This window comes from Lineus longissimus, chromosome 15, assembly GCF_910592395.1.
Source record: "Lineus longissimus chromosome 15, tnLinLong1.2, whole genome shotgun sequence".
NCBI classification, from domain to species: domain Eukaryota; kingdom Metazoa; phylum Nemertea; class Pilidiophora; order Heteronemertea; family Lineidae; genus Lineus; species Lineus longissimus.
This window is the reverse complement of record NC_088322.1, coordinates 9,206,513-9,225,010: the sequence shown is the minus strand read 5'-3', so window position 1 is coordinate 9,225,010 and position 18,498 is coordinate 9,206,513. Positions and strand designations below refer to the sequence as shown.

The 18,498-nt window shown below is 41.5% G+C and overlaps 2 protein-coding genes across 4 annotated transcripts; one reads left to right on the top strand and one right to left on the bottom strand.

Moving 5' to 3' along the window:
• Window positions 1-76: 76 nt before the first annotated feature.
• On the top strand, window positions 77-11,043 carry LOC135499497 (uncharacterized). 2 transcript variants are annotated; one of them, XM_064790271.1, is made up of 7 exons: window positions 77-194; window positions 714-840; window positions 5,630-5,766; window positions 6,243-6,375; window positions 7,250-7,389; window positions 8,073-8,269; window positions 9,276-11,043. In XM_064790271.1, the coding sequence occupies exons 2-7, from the start codon at window positions 729-731 to the stop codon at window positions 9,475-9,477; spliced, it is 921 nt and encodes a 306-aa protein (XP_064646341.1). In that variant the 5' UTR covers window positions 77-194; window positions 714-728; the 3' UTR covers window positions 9,478-11,043. The 2 variants fall into 2 exon arrangements, with proteins under 2 accessions (XP_064646341.1, XP_064646340.1); XM_064790270.1 differs by lacking the exon at window positions 714-840 and adding an exon at window positions 2,079-2,205 and having other exon boundaries at window positions 78-194.
• LOC135499496 (histamine H2 receptor-like) lies at window positions 11,044-17,261 on the bottom strand. Of its 2 annotated transcripts, none has more exons than XM_064790269.1 (2): window positions 17,060-17,261; window positions 11,044-13,760 (listed from the first exon to the last, which is right to left on the bottom strand). In XM_064790269.1, exon 2 carries the CDS (start codon window positions 13,743-13,745, stop codon window positions 12,090-12,092), a length of 1,656 nt encoding a protein of 551 aa, XP_064646339.1. In that variant the 5' UTR covers window positions 13,746-13,760; window positions 17,060-17,261; the 3' UTR covers window positions 11,044-12,089. The 2 variants fall into 2 exon arrangements, with proteins under 2 accessions (XP_064646339.1, XP_064646338.1); XM_064790268.1 differs by lacking the exon at window positions 17,060-17,261 and adding an exon at window positions 16,615-17,045.
• Window positions 17,262-18,498: the final 1,237 nt, after the last annotated feature.

Sequence of the window (18,498 nt, the reverse complement as noted above, 5' to 3'; positions counted from 1 at the left end):
AATGAATTGGCAAAAATCCGGTAAAAATATTTTTGTCAATCGATCATTTATTTCAGTTCTATTCCTTACTGACGTTAGTTCCGAATGTTTGAAGCCAGCTCTGCCTGTTGGGTAATTCAGGAAGAAAATCCTTGAGTAAAATTATCAATTTCCTCAATTTTTTCATGGATTGAAACGTCTGATAAGTTTATCAAGTAGGCATATCCTTTTCTTTCACACAGCCTTTCCTACCGAATTAAAATGACCGCTGTGTTTTGCTGGAATCCTTTGAAAAACATCAGACATGGCAACAACTTTGGGATTTTCATGCAATGCACACAATGTACATGATTGTGTACAGTCAACATACTGGGTGTTCAAAAAACTGTAAATCTAGGCCTACCCTTATTTGGTAAATGTAAGGAGGAGTAAAATAATGCCAATTGTCGTTTTATGTTCCTTTCATATAGTAGTATCAGTGGAGTTCAGCTAAGGGCAAATAACTTTCTGTTTTTGAAATTTTGTTTGTTGGACATCTGCTCCCACTATCTATAGGTCTACCACTCACTGGCATGGTGTACATGCCACGTCGTGAAAAGATAGAGCGTAATATTGTCACTTTTTAATGGAAATAAATGTCATGGCTTAAACGCAGAGTCAGGTCTGCGTTATAGTGCGAGAAGTGGGGATACAATATCGCTCAACCTTACGCTAATAATCATGGTTCATTCCAGGTTTAAAGCACCAAAATGCCTGAATCAAGGACAGTTTGTATTGCAGTCATAGTGACTGTAGTAGTATGTGTAGTTTTTATTGGTATAATGGTGGGGGTGTCCCTCAAGAAATTAAATTCTGATGAAGGTAAGACTAAAAAAAAGGAGACTTAGGTGTTTGATTGTCATAACACAATTGTAGACGTACCCGACAAAAGAAATGTTGAAAGATTTGTGTTGCATTTGCCTCCATCATCGTGTCCATGTGTATGCGGTTAGATTTGTCAAGTAAACACATCAGAGCCTCACCCCTGTCAACCTGGGTTCTTTCATATCTTTACCCAGGAATTTTTTTGCCTGGAATATATAGCAAGGCCTTTGCAACTGATCCACCAACTTTCTTTTATCGTCAGTGTGACTTACAATACATCATAAAGGGCACACTTTTCCAAAATGAACCAAGAAAAGAACAGCAACTGCCTTCTGAAAATGAATGTTTTATTTAATAAGATAAGGACAAAAGAATCTGCATGTGTAGATTTTCAAAAAAGGATCTCCCGAATTGTGTCGTATAATTTGTTCTTGATTCATTTTGTACAGCACAATAGCACTCTGAATTCTCCCTGTGCTTGGTTATTGAAGCCTTGTTTCTATGTCTATGTAATTTTTATTTAAAGCAACTGATTTCAATCTTTTTAAATTCAAATTCAAATGTCAATCTATGAGCCTGTGACTTGCTTATTGTGGAAAACCGTTTAATTCCGAGTTACATGATGACTCATTGTTTTCAAAAGGGAAAAATTTCAAACCCTGAAAATTATTTGAGGAAAATATTCAGAAAAGATAAGCCAGGCTCAAAAACCTACAGCAGAAAACTTTAGTAGTTTGTATTCACATCCAACAAGCTCTTTTTCATTCTCCATGCAGATCGAAGGATTCTCTCTGCCATCACAGAATTCCATTTCACCACATAATGTCCCAGATGTGATGTGTCACAGGCATGTGATGGTAGCAGAAACCAGACATCAAAATGAAGAATGTTCCCCGGGTGCTAATAATATTAGCGCGCGGGGAACATTCTTTATTATTGGGTCGGTCATGTGTGCATGTGTACACTACCAGCATCCTGTCCTGGTTAACATACCTTGCTGAAAAATTAGAAGCAAAAAAACAAAGTCGGGCGGCCAACCACCACGTTAAAAAAAATCCGTTCGATAGCATAAGAGTAATGTGTAGATGATTCTGGACTCTGTTATCCTTGCCCGCCTATGAATCCGAAATGGTAGTCTGTGTTGGCAGTCGTGTAACGTTCTAGAAGTAGTCACATCACTGTGCACCAGTCTAACTCACCTTATTCTAACCAGTAACATTTCTTGCCATGTCTAGGATTTGACCATGGGGGCCTCAGGAGACAAGGCAATATGTTGCGGGATTCTAATCATAATCGCGGGTGCTTTCGTCCTAACAATAGTCCTACTATCTATCTCTCTGAAAAAAATCAATTCCGACGAAGGTGGGTTGGTTTTCATTGTTTGCACGCATTGTGTTGACATCTTGGTGTTGGAAAGGTTGAGTGAAAAGTTTGCGATATGCAGCTTTGGCCTACTTTTTGCTTCCCATACCAGCAGCAGTCAATGAGAGGAAGTATTCATCTGACCTGTGTGGCTTTGGCTTCCTTTACACGTCCTGTACCAGCAGCAGTTAATCAGAGGAAGTATTCATCTGACCTGTGCGGCTTTGGGGCATACATGTAAATCTAATCACAATAAAATATTACCGGCCAACATTTGTAAAAGCCATTGAGTGGCTGCAACCAAACGTGGTTCACCTCGCCAAAAAAAGTGGCCAAAATAAGATGACCATAAAATGTAGGCCTTTGGAAAATTCTTTTTCAAACACACACATAGTATGGGCGGTTATTACCGCAAATAAAGACAAACCAAAGCAAAGACACTTGTGTAGCATATCAAGGACACGTATAGATTGATACTCCTATGTGTGCCACATCAAAGACATCTGGACCATACACCACGTCAAAGATAACGATGCGAAGTCAACAGGCGGCGCCACTGTAGATTGCTGGCGGCCGTATGCCTGTTGACGTTGTTGTTATTCGCCACCTCTCTCCCCATTATTCCAACAACTTGTTGAAGGAGGTTGACACAGTTTTCTAACTTATCTCTATCCATGGTTATGATATACTAGTATGATTGATGATGTTGAAAAGAAAGGGGATCTCAAAATACGACAGTCTACTACGAATAGATCAATAGTGACATAACAACACATGTGCATTTTCCCGCTAGTCGCTTATATCAACAAAAACCTATAGTTGTCGAAATCGTTTTTACTTTTCCCAAGACGGTGGCGCCGCCTGTTGACTTCGCATCGTTATCTTTGACGTGGTGTATGGTCCAGATGTCTTTGATGTGGCACACATAGGAGTATCAATCTACGCGTCCTTGATATGCTACACAAGTGTCTTTGCTTTGGTTTGTCTTTATTTGCGGTAATAACCGCCCAGGAGTATCAATCTACGTGTCCTTGATATGCTACACAAGTGTCTTTGCTTTGGTTTGTCTTTATTTGCGGTAATAACCGCCCATAACATAGCACACCTATACAATGTATGTAAATGTATGCAAATCTGCCAAATCTGCTTGCAACTGTTTGTGGTGTGTCTAACGTAAGTAAGATAGTGGGAGTTCAGGCTATTGAATGCAATGTCTTGAAATTCCATTCAGGCTAAAATGTCTACGGTGTGTACAGGTTTATATACACGTAGAGTGGAACCTCCCTTAGCGGACACCCCTCTTATAAGGACGTCCCGAAGTGGTTGTTTCCATTCAGTTTGACCTCTCTTATCAGGACACCTCTCTATTCAAGGACAGCACTTGTCAGTCCCGAGGGTGTCCTTTTATAGAGAGGTTCTACTGTATGTACATGTACCTTCATGGACTCGGTAACTAGCACCAAATAATCTTGGCATTGTCTTTAATGTACCTGACTATTATGAATGAGTCCGGTCGACAGTTCAAAACGTCACCACCTGGATTCTGTGTGGGCTGACACGTCAAAAGAAATTAGGAGAAATTAATTGTTTTTTGTTAAGAAATTATAAAAGTGAGGAAAACCTTTGAACCCAGTTTAAGTTGTCTACCAGCAAACAACTTTTGACAACCGATAAAATAATCGCTATCAGGCAATTTTTGCACTCGGCTTCGATGACCAATTCTTCTTGCATGCACCTGCGATGATGCCCATAGACAAGGTCAAAGGATGATGTTTGTTGCACGAGAATTGAACATTGCCATGGATGAAATGCATGTGACTTGTCTGCAGTGTCGTTCAATTCAATTGTATAGATTTCCTGACTCTTCCAACTCCAAGTTTGCATCACGCAATTTTCCATCATCTATGGTGTTGATATTTTCTTCAATTCCTTGCTTGTCCCGTTGTGCTGCATGATTGAGGCCTCTAAATTACGCCAAATACATGCCGTTGAGATGTTGTGTGTAATCCTGTGTGCGCCCAAGTTGGGGGGGGGGGGGGAAATTACAACATTTTTTTTACCCTTTTGACGACAAAAAACAAAATTTCCAGATCGGCTCCTCATCACCTTTTGATGACATTACACATCAAGTTCGTCTATGATTATGCCCAAAAATCTGACAACATGCGACTTTCGCGAGAAAGACCGATGTAGCACAGACACGACAAAATCATTGTATTAAAAAAAAATGAATTGAGGAAACATGGCATGCATGGTGTGTTCCGAGTGTAATTGAGAGGCCTGTGATTGTTGTAAATAAGACTTCTCATTTTACACAAAACCTCTACGGAGGGGAAGTTGCTCTCGAATTTTGGACAGTGGCAGAGTTGCCACTCTGTTCATTGTCGTTGTGTAGTGTACCATGTCAATTTCAAGTGACATGAAAAATTGGCGCTTTACAGTACATGCAGTATACATATGACATGTAGAATTGCTTTACCTTGCATGGACATGATAGATGTAGCATGGCTGCACCATAAATTCTAGAAGACTCGATGAAGAATAGAACCAAGTGCCTCGATTCCGAGAGTAACAATCATATCCTTGTTATGTAACAATCATATCCTTGTTATGTAACAATCATATCCTTGTTATGTAAGTTGTAACAATCATATCCTTGTTATGTAACAATCATATCCTTGTTATGTAACAATCATATCCTTGTTATGTAACAATCGTATCCTTGTTATGTAACAATCGTATCCTTGTTATGTAACAATCGTATCCTTGTTATGTAACAATCATATCCTTGTTATTTAACAATCGTATCCTTGTTATGTAACAATCATATCCTTGTTATGTAACAATCATATCCTTGTTATGTAACAATATCCTTGTTATGTAACAATCATATCCTTGTTATGTAACAATCATATCCTTGTTATGTAACAATCATATCCTTGTTATGTAACAATCATATCCTTTTTATGTAACAATCATATCCTTGTTATGTAACAATCATATCCTTGTTATGTAACATGTTTACTTTTAAAATTGTGGTCCCCTGTTGGTGGCATGTTATTTGGTATAATGTTTTATACATGTAGTTAGATGTTTTGGTAACCATGGTTACCACTTACTAACACTGATCAGCACTGTTTTTGAGATTGTCCTTCTCAGCAAATGAATATCATATATTTTGTTGAATGTGCAATTAATAGTCAAGATTAGCAATTTTTATTGAAATATTTGGCTGTACACACATACATATTGTCTCTGGCTCAATCGGAAAGTTGGCAATCCCACCTCATTATGAATATCTGAGAGCCAGAGTGTAATTTTTGCGTGATTTTACCAATGTGATGACTATGTCATGTAGCATAAAGGAATAAACGTAAAGGTCGCACTAACAGCTGTAAAATCATATCATCACGATTTGTTACAGTTGCTCTCCAGTATGATACGGTTGCCAAATCACTCGCAAGGGAGCCGAAAAATGAAGGGCTTCACGCAGGTCCGCCCGGATACGAGTTCATCAAATTCCCCAATGTCTATAAGACAATCGATTTTAAGAATTTGAGGGTAAGTGGATGCCAGGTGATGATATGCACTGGTTGTATTGGTTGTCTACCAAACACAGCAAGGGTGGAGCTAATATAGGCCAAAACCATGGTCTCCACCTCGCAGAGGTTTCAAGGAAATTGACAGCTCTTCATGTGCTTTCATGCAAGGTAAGGTAGAATGGGGTATTTGTAGCCCCTGCATTGTTTGATGCATGGGGATATCAATCAATATCATAGGCAGGGGCTACAGTTAAATTGGGGCTTCAAAAAGTTCAATTACCCCATTCCACCCTACCCATTGGTGTATTGGTGAGACAACAAATTCACCGAAAATGTCAGTGAGATATTTCTAGAATTTCTATTCTAAGGTGCTTAAAAACTTCATGTAAGGCTTAATGCCGTTTGATAAATACTTGAAATTTGTGACTGAATCTGAACATTTCAAATTTTGTAAATACGAAATGAATACAAATTTTTAAACCTCTTTTCCTTCAGTGTTTGAACTCGCAGGGCATACCAATATTTCTGGACGTCTCGTACCAATACAAGGCCCGGGGGAAGCAGCTCTATGACATCGTCATGGACTTCAGGAACTTTGACAACTATAAGGTGGTGTTGCAGTACGCTGGTAAGAGCCAGTGAGCAATGATGACTTATCAGTGACGACTTTGATAATCAAGCTGATGTGCATGACACATGAAAAATAATCTAAGGCCTAAAGAATACGAATACAACTCCTCAAATATCGCCAGTGCCAATAAGATCCATTCAGCAATATGCTGCTAGGAAACCAAACGATACGAAACCTAGTCTTGATAATTTCCCGATATAGTGCTAGCTGAATGAACAGCACTACCTTTGAGGAGAGTGTAGCTCCATGAAATAACACCTAGAATACATGTACATGTACCATGCTTCAAGGTACAATGAAGTACATGACTCAATTTAATGCCCAATATTATTTAGATTGACATTATGATGTCAATCATCTCAATAATTGTCTCCCATCATTTCAAAAAGTGATTGTCAACAATAGATACAACTGTCACATGTGTAATTGATTTCCTAATTGGAAGTGCTGCAACTCGTTAGCTGTGTTATTAATGGCGCTTGTCGATCAATAATGGTTCTAGTGAATCAACATAGACTATATCTAATTGTTCGAAATGGGATAGTGGGGCTATCGTCTACAGTAGAACCTCTCTATTAAGGACACCCTTGGGACTGACAAGCATTGTCTCTAGTATAGAGGTGTCCTGATTAGAGAGGTCAAATAGAATGTAAATAACCAATTTGGGACAAAACTGGTGTCCCTAATAGAGAGGGTGTCCTTAATAGAGAGGTGTCCACTAAGGGAGGTTCTACTGTATTCGGATTGTTACGCCCATGTTCAGAACAGACTTTAGAGTTCAGAGGGAACATGGTCTTTTCACTCGCCTTTTACTTTGTCATTAAATGGATTTGTTATTAACGTGACGTTTTTTTATATTTCTTCATTTTAGGCAAGTCTGCCATCCACGAGTCATGCAGCATGTTCAACACATCCCAGTTCCAGGCAGAAAGAGGTGCCTTCCAGGAGAGCTTACGGACCATGCTCAAGATACGCTACGATCTCCTCCACTGTGATGTCAGTGACTTACAGGTAAGATAGCTCAGCTGTTTACAGTCCTGCGAAACCGTTCACACCACCCATGGCAAAACCCATATGGCGTGCCTCTCCGCCATTCCGCGCAACTTTGCCGCCATGCTCCCTAGGAGCGTGACGTCATGTCCGCCTCAAAGCCATGACGTCATAAAGACGCCCAGCATCACGTCCACCACTGCGTCTTGACGTCAGTTCCAACACCCCACACGGTTTAAGAGATCAAGCGAAGACTTTTGAGTCTTCACATCGGTCACACAAGCCAAGCTGGTCGCATTTCATCGCATTGCCACGTCAAAAATATTTACAATCCATATAAGGCCAGAAATCAAAGAAATTCATTGATTATACAGTACAGTCATAGGAAGTTTAGACAGCAGTCGGTCCATGTAACATGCTAACTTGATCACGCCACTGTGAAATGAGGCATTGGAACACACAAAGGTAGTCTAGTCAAGATCAACGTACTGAATTCTATCTAGCACTACCAAGGTGAAGTACATGACTTGTTTCTAGGCCAAGTTTGGTTGTAATGGACTGTTTTGTGGTGGTGGTTTCCCTAGGACTGTCTGGACTGATCTAAAAAAAAGTTATTCTACCACAAGAAGTGTTTGAAATGTTAAAAAAACGATATAAAGCTGGCACCGAAAGTGTTAAGATGTGGTTCTTTTTGTCTTTTTCAGGTGAACAACATTGCTCGGCCGACTGAGTACGAAACTGCGGTGAAAAATAAGGAGGCGGCCAAGCAGAATATTGACGTCGCCCTTCAAGAGCGTCCGCGTAAACTGACGGAGGCGCAGACAAAGAAGAAAGAGGCAGCAGCCCAGGCGAATATTACCATCGAGAAGGCCGAGTCGAATGCTAGGATAATACTACAAAAGTGAGTCGCATGGTCCCCTGTCAATTGACGAGGGATGAGATATTTCTGATTTCTGGAGGTTTTCCCCTCGTAAAAGGGCTTGATTTGACAGCAAAAACGGAACCATCTATGCATCAGGTCTTCATTGAGGTTTAAAAGCATGTTGTGATAGTTAAGATAGTGTCTATTTTGTTCAGATATGGCCGCTGCTCATCTTGAATGCTTGAACAACGAACTCTGCAACGCTAGTTTGTTCAGATATGGCCACTGCTCATCTTGAATGCTTGAATAACACACTCTGCAACACTATTTTGTTCAGATATGGCCACTGCTCATCTTGAATGCTTGAATAACACGCTCTGCAACACTATTTTGTTCAGATATGGCCACTGCTCATCTTGAATGCTTGAATAACACACTCTGCAACACTATTTTGTTCAGATATGGCCACTGCTCATCTTGAATGCTTGAATAACACACTCTGCAACACTATTTTGTTCAGATATGGCCACTGCTCATCTTGAATGCGTGAACAACGAACTCTACAACACTATTTTGTTCAGATATGGCCACTGCTCATCTTGAATGCTTGAATAACACGCTCTGCAACACTATTTTGTTCAGATAAGGCCACTGCTCATCTTGAATGCTTGAATAACACGCTCTGCAACACTATTTTGTTCTGATATGGCCGCTGCTCATCTTGAATGCTTGAACTACACACTCTGCAAAGTTACCCATTTGATACTACCGACCCAAAAGTGGTACTCGCCTGTGCTACTCAAGTGCAGAGATTCATCATCATTTAGAGGCGTTTAACCGATTATGATTGTGCCGATTCAAAAAAGCCCAGGCTTTGTCTTCAACAACTGATGCCATGTGGTCACTTTCAACTTCAAATAAAAATTTCAAGAAAAAGTTCCAGTTATGAATATCTCTAATGGTCCCAGCAAAGAATTTGAAATACCTAATCCCGGGACCTAATCAGTAATCATTGCTACAAGAACTATTCTTTCTTTCGTTCCAGGGCGGAGACGGAAGCGGACGCCATCTTGGATGAATATGCAAAAGAGGCCGAAACGTACAAACAAATCGTGGATGCCGGCGGCCTCGCTTTGGACTCGGACGGCTTTATCTCATACATGGGCGTTCGAACAATATCGGCAGCAAAGAATCCGGTCCATGTTGCGATGAAAGCTCCCGCAAAATCCTCTTATTTGAATCCATAACACCAAGAATATTATTCTTGATAACACTAATATATTATTCCACAATCAGTTTTAAAAGATTTCTTATTTTTTAACGAGTTCGAACAAAGATTTATGAGAAAAGTTATCGATCAACCAACCAATCGTTTAACATATTCCACATGTTTACCCTTGATTTGGGGGTTCGCCAGAGATTTTTAAGTCCGCTGCATGTAAAACTTTTACCCCTGTGTGGGATCTTTTACTTGCGTTGGGATAATGGCACTCAGGTACAAGAGGACTGCAGCTTTTTAGTCTCATTCGACATACTTAATTTTTGGTTCATTTTATTTGGTCGTAAGGAATTTTAGTTCTTTAAAATTCTACAAACACATTTGAAGAAACCCATTCCAAGTTATCACTGGGACTTGAACTTGGACCCATCAGCATGGAAGGATAGAGTTACTGGACTAGGTGTTTCTTTTTTTGGTATGCATCTAGCATTAGAATGTCATTGTTAGGAATTTAGACATGAGATAATACTGTGTTTTCCAGCAAGGGAGTTTCTAGTTTGGAAAAGAAGTGCCTTAGAATCTGCAGCAGAAAGTTTCACAAGCAATTCACGGAAGTTATGTGATTGTGCCGTGAATCTTGAATCTTGTGTCCGGTATTTTTTGTGAAGACAAAAGATTTGGATCATTCTAATAATATTCATTAAATGTTGTATTTTTCGGACCATGTAATAGATAGATCCCACTATCGTCACCTATATGTGTACAATATGCCATCAGAATGTGTTTTTTTTAATTCTAATATTTAGTTTAATTCAGATTGCTTCATTTGAGTCCACACAATACGTACATAATGATTGCAAACTTTATCATAGTGAAAAATAGGATAAGATAGAAAATCATGAAAAACCCGATAGAGCAAAACATTTGAGGGTTCAGGCACGGACCCAAGGTTCAGGAAAAGGGGGGCGTTTCACATTGAAATTCATGGTCAACTTAAAAGATTTTCTCTCATAAGAGGCCCCTCCTTTAATATATCTCCCCAGCAATCACCTTCTCTTTCACACAATTAAGCCAAATGTTGCTTTTAATTAGATGATTAGATTAGATGAGATAACATGATGTTCCACATTATTTCAGAACATTCGTAGCCTTCTCAGTAGCTTTGACATGTGCTGCCATCTGATTATCACAACATAACTAGTTTTACAGTCCAAGTCACAATTGACGTCCTTCCTGCTTACGCGCGACGTATGCACAGATGGCACACCAGTGACGCAGGACAATGGCGCAAATTAAGGGATGTCAGTTGTGATTTGGACTGCATTTATCCTATTCAAAATGGTGTTTTAATACATGTAGGTACAAAAAATGTTGTTTATACATGTAGGTACAAGTTTTGATCCAGAAATCCATACATATATTAGCTCACCTTTTCCTTTTTTGATGGTACTTACATTTTAGTTACACACGATTCAGGTCGCACCCTTTGTAATTTTTCATACACTTTTATTTTTACAAATGTATTGTAATGTACTTTCAGTACAGTGTAGTACTGTTGATTTACAACAATTGGGATAAAAGTTAGAAAAAAATACTGCAAAGAAGTTTCGTTTTTCTTTTATTGGGCTTAATTGGTGTCAAGTGTGTTGCCTGAGGTGCTACACCAAACTAGTGGTAAAATAGTCAAGTGTGTTGCCTGAGGTATAACATGCAGCTGATGACAAGATAGTCAGGTGTGTTGCCCAAGATCATACTTGATGTAATAGACACTTGCTTTGATAATAAAGTGTGTTGCCAAAGGCTTTACATACAAGCTGATGACAAATTAGTCAATAATAATAATAATAATAATAATGGCAAGATAGTCATGTGTGTTGCCAAAGGTCGTATAGCTCATCTTGTGACTGACCATTTGCATTTTGAGGACACCCCATATAATAGATTGTGACTGTGACTATTCTTAATAATGACCTTGGAATACACACTAGATATGACCACTCTTAGTAAGATGGAGGGCCTTAGTTAGACATTTCACACTTTCCTATCCTGTCATTATTAAGACGATGGGCAAAACAGTTGACTGTATCTTGTCATTAGTCCGACGGCAAAACACCTTAGGAGTGTAAATTGACAAGCGACGCACATGTGCAACGGCAATAGATAAATTATACATGTACAATGAACTGTGGACAATAATCAAATAATGTCTGTGCCGATTGGCGCCCCGGGTAGGTTTAGCAGTGAAGTTGACTTCAGATATTTTTAAAGGTTACTAAAGAATTTAGATTCCCGAGTTCGTCCGCCATGCGAGAAGTTTCTCGCCAGCGGCGAGTGCAGCCTGCGACGTTCTCAAAGCAACCTGACCTGATTCGAGTTCTCGGAATGCCTGTTGTGCTCTTGTGTTGCTCAGTGATATTCACTCTAAAAATGCCACTATAACTTCTCTTGGCTTTGACCATTGGGGATATGAGGAATTTTTTTGGAGCTCCGGGCAGAAACATCAAGAATGTGTACCAACGCCAACGTCAGTGAACGCCTATCTCATTGTATGACCTCCTGATTTAAGTCGAACATTGGGATAGGCGTTCATGTGGACGTGCCGCATTGCGGAGAACTTTGGGCGTTCGGATCCAGTCACTTTCAGATCATGTCATTGTTGATATCCTCCGCCATGTCGGCAGGGATAGCATGTAACTGGGGCGTCACCGACAGCACAACGGGCGGGAACCCGTCTGTCGTGGACGTGGACTCATTCGTCAGAGAGGACTCAATGTCCATATGGTAGGATTGGATAAGTTGGGTAGGCGACATTGCGCGAGCGGCTGCTCGACTTGCGTCACTCCCTCGTCTTATTTCACTCGGCCGTCTTATGTCACTTGACCGTCTTATGATATCACTCGGCCGTCGTATGATATCGCTTGGCCGTCTTACGTCGCTGGATCTCCGCAATGTTTCTGTACTGAGCCTCCGTATTTCCTCCGTGCTGAGCTTTCGCGGTATCAGCATTGGCTCGACCTTTGCTATGGGGACACCAGACTTCCCGCAGCGGTTCGGCACTGCCAGTAACAGTTCCGTCTTGATGCCTATCCTCACTTGCGGCTCGCAAAAAGACACCCTGCGATAGACTTCTTCTTCGGGTATGTTAGCTTGTGACGGCGTGGCTTTGGAGAATACGTTACTGTGTTCGAAATGAGACGTATAAGGCAATGCGGTGCTTGCAGTATGTTGCGTAACGCTGGCGTCCACTCCGACAATATTCGAACGCTTCAAAAGACACCTGCAGAACACCTCCTTGAATTTCTCTTTGAATTTTCGGTTGCTGAGAAATATCAGCGGATTTGTCATACTAGACATGAGGCACAACCACATGGCACTAGTCCGAAAGCTCTCAGAGACATCAGGGGATTTGTGGATGTCAAAAATGTTCACAGTGATTTGAGGCGTCCATAAGACAGCTACAACAACTGTGATGATAAAAAGAGTCCGCATTGCTTGGATTGTACTTCGTCTGTAGTTCACCATTGGTTGCGAATGGACGACTACAGACACGGCCGCCACGGGGACGGGCATGAGGCTCATGAGACTCGGACGGGATTTGGCATGTTTTATAATCACGAGGAGGAATACAAAAGTTATCAAAGCGGGCATGAGTAAACAGACTAAGGCATACGACAAAACAAAGTTCGACCCGCTACTCCAGTCAAATGCGCAGAATCCTTTTGCTCTCCCGTACGTGTAGTGGCTGAAACTGCAAAAAGGAACAGCACTGAATATAATACTCTGTAGCCAGACGTACGCAATCATAATTCCCGCTACAGTGGGCGTCATCCAAAGGGAGTACTTCAGGGGTTTCGCGACCGCGAGGACTCTATCCGAAGACACCATCATAATATTCAAAACTGTCGCTATTGAGCATACACTGTGAATGAATCCGGTGACTTCACAGTAACCGGAAATAAAAGGCCAACTTCCGGTCATTATTGCGGCTGCACAGAAAGGCATCACGAAAATTCCTGTCAGTAAATCGCTCATTGCCAAGGACACTATGAAAGAATTCGTCATAGTCCGGAGCGCGGTTGTTTTTAGGAGGATTACCAGAAGTGCAGTATTCCCTGAGATTGTCACAATCGTGATCAAGGAGAGCGTCCCTCCCAATGCGGCACCGAGTTCTGCATCTAGTAATTCATCCTTGACCCCCAGAGGTAATGGTGTGACGTCACTATCAGTGGTCATCGTGACGTCATACGTGTTCCCTTGAAATGGTCCCTTCTTCTTTCGTTGGACTTGTTTTGTCATCGTTGGAGGCTAAAACTGAAATGATAAAAGGTCAAGGACATTTCAAAGAGCGAAATCATTACGGTTCAGCTTTAACTGGGGCCGTATTTTCCAGTTCAGCTTTGAGACGATGGTTGGTTAATGAATTCGGCTGGTTAATGAATTCGGCGCTTTCAACTTCAGACGTATCAAAAGGTTCCAAAACTCGAGTTTACCAATTCTGTGTTATTGACGATCTTATTACTAACTTATATTAGGGGAAGGATCTCTGGGGACAGTCGATCGAACATCAGACCTCTGGAAGGCCGTAGATATTTTTTCCCTCCAACAGTGACGATTGGAGGCGTTCCCGCCCAGTACGTTACAGCTAGCACTGAATTCCTTTTAACCGCGAGGTGAGGGGAAAATCGGGTTTTGCTATTGTAGGGGAAACACACGCATATACTACACCGGCTTAAATTCTTGCACTGCAGTACGCATGCTGATTCTGAAGTACTATTGTATAATATCAAAGCTCGCGACAGTATAAATCCGATACTACATTATCCCGATTGTTTCGATCGTTAATATCAGGGACGCGTTTGATGTCCAAGCTGTGGCGCAGTTCAATAAAATAATAACAGATAATACCCGATCAAATCGATTTTTTGGCTGAAACGAGAATAATATAGAGCAAGATATTTTGTAGTATTTTCAATTGGTCAAAGCCCATAACCCTCCGCAGTCCAGTGTGATTGGTCCATCAACTACCCCTTTAAGATATATGTATCACCTTAAGTTACCATGCACACCGGAGTAAAAGTCTACTTCAAGGTGCGGGTAGTTCGTAAAACCTGGCTCAGAGAGACCAAAAGGTGTATGGATGGAGAGGTCAGTTACATGTACATTGGCGACTGTGGACCGGACTCTCATAGAAACTCCGGACGGGCCACGCACCCCAGGGGATATGCTATGAAATGATGAGAACAAGCATTGCGGCGACAATGTTCACCATGTTGGTTGAAATGAAGTAGGCCTAGGACTTATAAGTCTTTTATATATTTCGGAGTAGTTTTTGAATGACATTGTATTCGACCTTTAATCACGGTTTCTGGAATCGTGGTACAGTACCTTTTCGCAGCATGGCGCATATAAACCTTTACACAGGGACGTGCTACACTCCGGACGCTTTAAACGGCCTCGCAGTCCGTCCCTATTTCAGGACTATTTTTAGGATTACAAATGGACTTTCTCGGGAGTCTAGGGTGCATGAGCTCGATGCTGGTTCAAGGCCTGCACGTCCGTGCAAATTACTTTTTAACAACTGGGAATTCATTTGCCACCAATATGAACTTTCAAACGAATTATCCGAGAAGTCACCAAAACGATCGGTATAGGTGTTTCCATGGAAACATTTGTGACTAATCTGCATTGCGTACAGAAAGCACAATCATCTAATATCAATGTTTTCTTTCCATCAGTAAAAATAATATGAATAACAAATTTACAATATTTGACGAAGTGAGGACGCTAGATTTACGGTGGCTTTGAAAGGACACTATGGATTATTTTCAAACACGAGATTGCGTCTGTTTGAGTCTGGATACCAAGTTAATGTATGTTTGGATATCGAGTTTGAAAGAAGGTGCTGGTGTAACCTTAGTTTCCAACCACCTCGAACGAACATGAATAGGGATATGATGAATTGACTATTCTTTTATCAAATGCGGTGAACTGATGTCAATGCTTGACCAAAAAGAATTTATATGAAGGTATTGAGGTGTTGAACGCTTGCGGGGGGGGGGGGGGGGGCAAGCTATACGATTTGGCAGTTGCATATAACAATTGGCAAGAATATGTTGCCACTTTGGTTGCATCAAGTATGGATTATCTGATTCATACCTGGTTGCAGGTATACACATACAATATGATATGCAGGCATTTTCTTTGTAATCTTTGATAAACAAAAGATCAATCGTGACAACAAAATAACGACTTCTCGTTTGATTGATTATTCAACCCATTGATGAAATCTTGGAATTTCATCAGAGTACAGTGTATTACTTGTAGGCCTATATGCAGAACTCGATCAGGAGCCTTGCCGACCTTCAATGCGCCTGCGCGTAGAGAATACTGTTATATCAAAGACTATGTCACATCATCTTGACACTCAATGTATTGCACGTTTCATCCGTGACTATGTAATGCACGTGTCATGCGTTTTTTTGAGACACCCAGTATACATTGTATGTCGTCAATCGATTGTCTGATATATGAAACTTAAATAAAGCCGTATAAATGACACCCGAGGGCACTTGATCGATGGTCTGCTACAGGTAGTCAGGCCGAAGCAAGATGCATCTTTTTCCACTATAAGGCCAAAATATGTAGGAAAAATATGTTTTTCATTGACACCTGGCGTGGCAACTGTCTCCACCCTAGTCTCCCGCCAAATACTCAGTACCCAGCGGGGGTAAAAGCAGCATTTCAATATTGCAAGGTAGTAACTATCGAGACACCATGATCCATTAAGTTCGCCGTAAAGAGGGCGATTGTTTGTTTGCTCAATACTCAAGCCAAATAATCTTGTTTTGATTTAATGTGCCAACGTCCGTTTACATCCTGGAAGTAGTTATAAGGTCACACAACAAACTGATATCATCGATTTTTATTGGCACTGACAAGTTTCTCTGGCACTTACTAGGTCTTTTTGGGAGGTAATACTAAGATGGTAAAAAGTCGTGTCGTTCCCCCCCGCCACCGTGGAGATGCTCGAAGCATAGCTAGCTTACAGAGGGGTGGAGAGCGGGATGGGGTGAGGTTGGGTGAGGGGAGGGTGGGGGGGGGGGGGGGGGGGGGGTGGGGGGGGGGGTTGAGGTGGTGCTTAATCGAAAATGCTGTATACACTTACTTAAATACATGTTATCCCTCAAACAGTAGTCATCCAGTGTTCCCGACTCCCGCATCACTATGACAATTACCCTCCTCGTGTATAGACGCATAGCGCCAATCACGAACTGATCAATAAATCATACTTCCCGCAGTGAATTCCTGATCCAGCTTGGTCTGGAGCTTGGATAGGAATCGGAAACTAGCGGTGTCATGGCAACTGTTTGGCTATTTAAACCTTGCTTTATTCTTGGAGAACGCGGGGGTCATTTGAAACATGATGTTGGAAGGTTTTCTTTGTAAACAATTCGTTATGGCCACCATAGGCAATGACGCCATGTCAGTCATGAAAACAGTGGCGGTTTTCGTCGGAAACCAATGCTTTTTCAGCGTACCTAGGGTGAAGCAAGCACACATGTGAATTTAGCCATCGTATATGCCCGGGAAATGCCATCCAAGCTCCTTACCTCATTCTGCTGAGCTCAGGAGACATCACGTTGTCAGCGTCGTCTTTATATTAGGGTGTCGCCCTTCTTTTGGAGGAGAAACTCATTCCCTTGGAAGGATTTCAGTGGTATTATACGGTAGGCCTCTGTATCCACGAACCACGTGTAGGACTAGAAATACTGTGTGAATATATATCGACCTTTTCGATTGAGAACACGCATCGTCGAGAGGTCATCTCAAATGAATTGATATTTTCTTGTATCAAATTCTGGCTTTGATTACTGACCCGTGCACTTGACCGATGACCGGGCCACCGACGACGAGATGAACGATCGCGTGTTGAGACACATGATGTGGACAAATAAAGTCTGGTTAATACTCGAAGTTAGAACTCAGCATTAGTGTGAATGTGATACTACTGGTGGTGGTGCGTGGTGGCAAACAGAGGCATTATCCTCCTGGCCAGGTAAATACCACACCCAAGTTGTCCCCTTACGTACACTCGGCTAGTGCCCATGAGGTCTGCAAAAACTATTTGTTCACCAACTGCATGTAATTCATTACTCCAACTTTCGAGCAAACTTTGACCAGAACAGTAGTGATTTGAGTGGATGCCTTCTCTCAATTCCCGCAACGATTGAAATATTTCATACCGAACGTACAATTCTTCCCCTGTCGCATCTGTCAGTCTAGACTCCCCGGGCAGTCCATTCATCCTATTCATACTCAGGCTGTCTCATAGTTAGTGTGAGGGACGAGACCGGTCCACTGCGTCTGGAGTGTATTACATCCATCAAGAAAGTCGGGACGGTAGCGATTTCCACAGCATAAGAGCCGATGTCATGCATTAGAGCCGCCCGTCAATAGAACTGTCAGAGATACCTCAGAGATTAAAAGCGCATTAAAGTTTTTTTTTTCTCTGAACAGTCTATCCTAGGACATTTCAAACTTTTACCGACACTTTCCCCTATCCCAAATCCCGATAGTCACAATTGGACAACCCCGGCGTCCCGAAAAATACCATTCCCCTCTTATGCGGACTTCTTCAAAGTTCTGCACCATCTATCATCGAGAAGCATGAATACTTTGCCCTGGAAACAAGGCCCGACTGTACGTGAAGTGCACACTTATATTAGGAAGAGATTATTTCCGAGTCTACCCAGATGTAGTTGTTTTGTAATAAGTGGGGCAAGAGTAATCGGATCCGATCTTTGGCTTTGGCTACAGCAGGAGTCCAACTGGTACTCTCAAGCACTGCGGATGCCCGGAACATGTGTAAGTATAAGCAGTCTTGCACGTGGAGAGAAGTTGGCGCGGTTTTTACGCAATCAGTGATCGCAGCGACCGGCAATCAATATCGAACGAAGACGAAATCATTTAGCGCACGTGACAAACACATACATGTGACCTTAGAGTAACTCTGAAATGTACAATCGCAAACGTACATCAGCAGCGATTT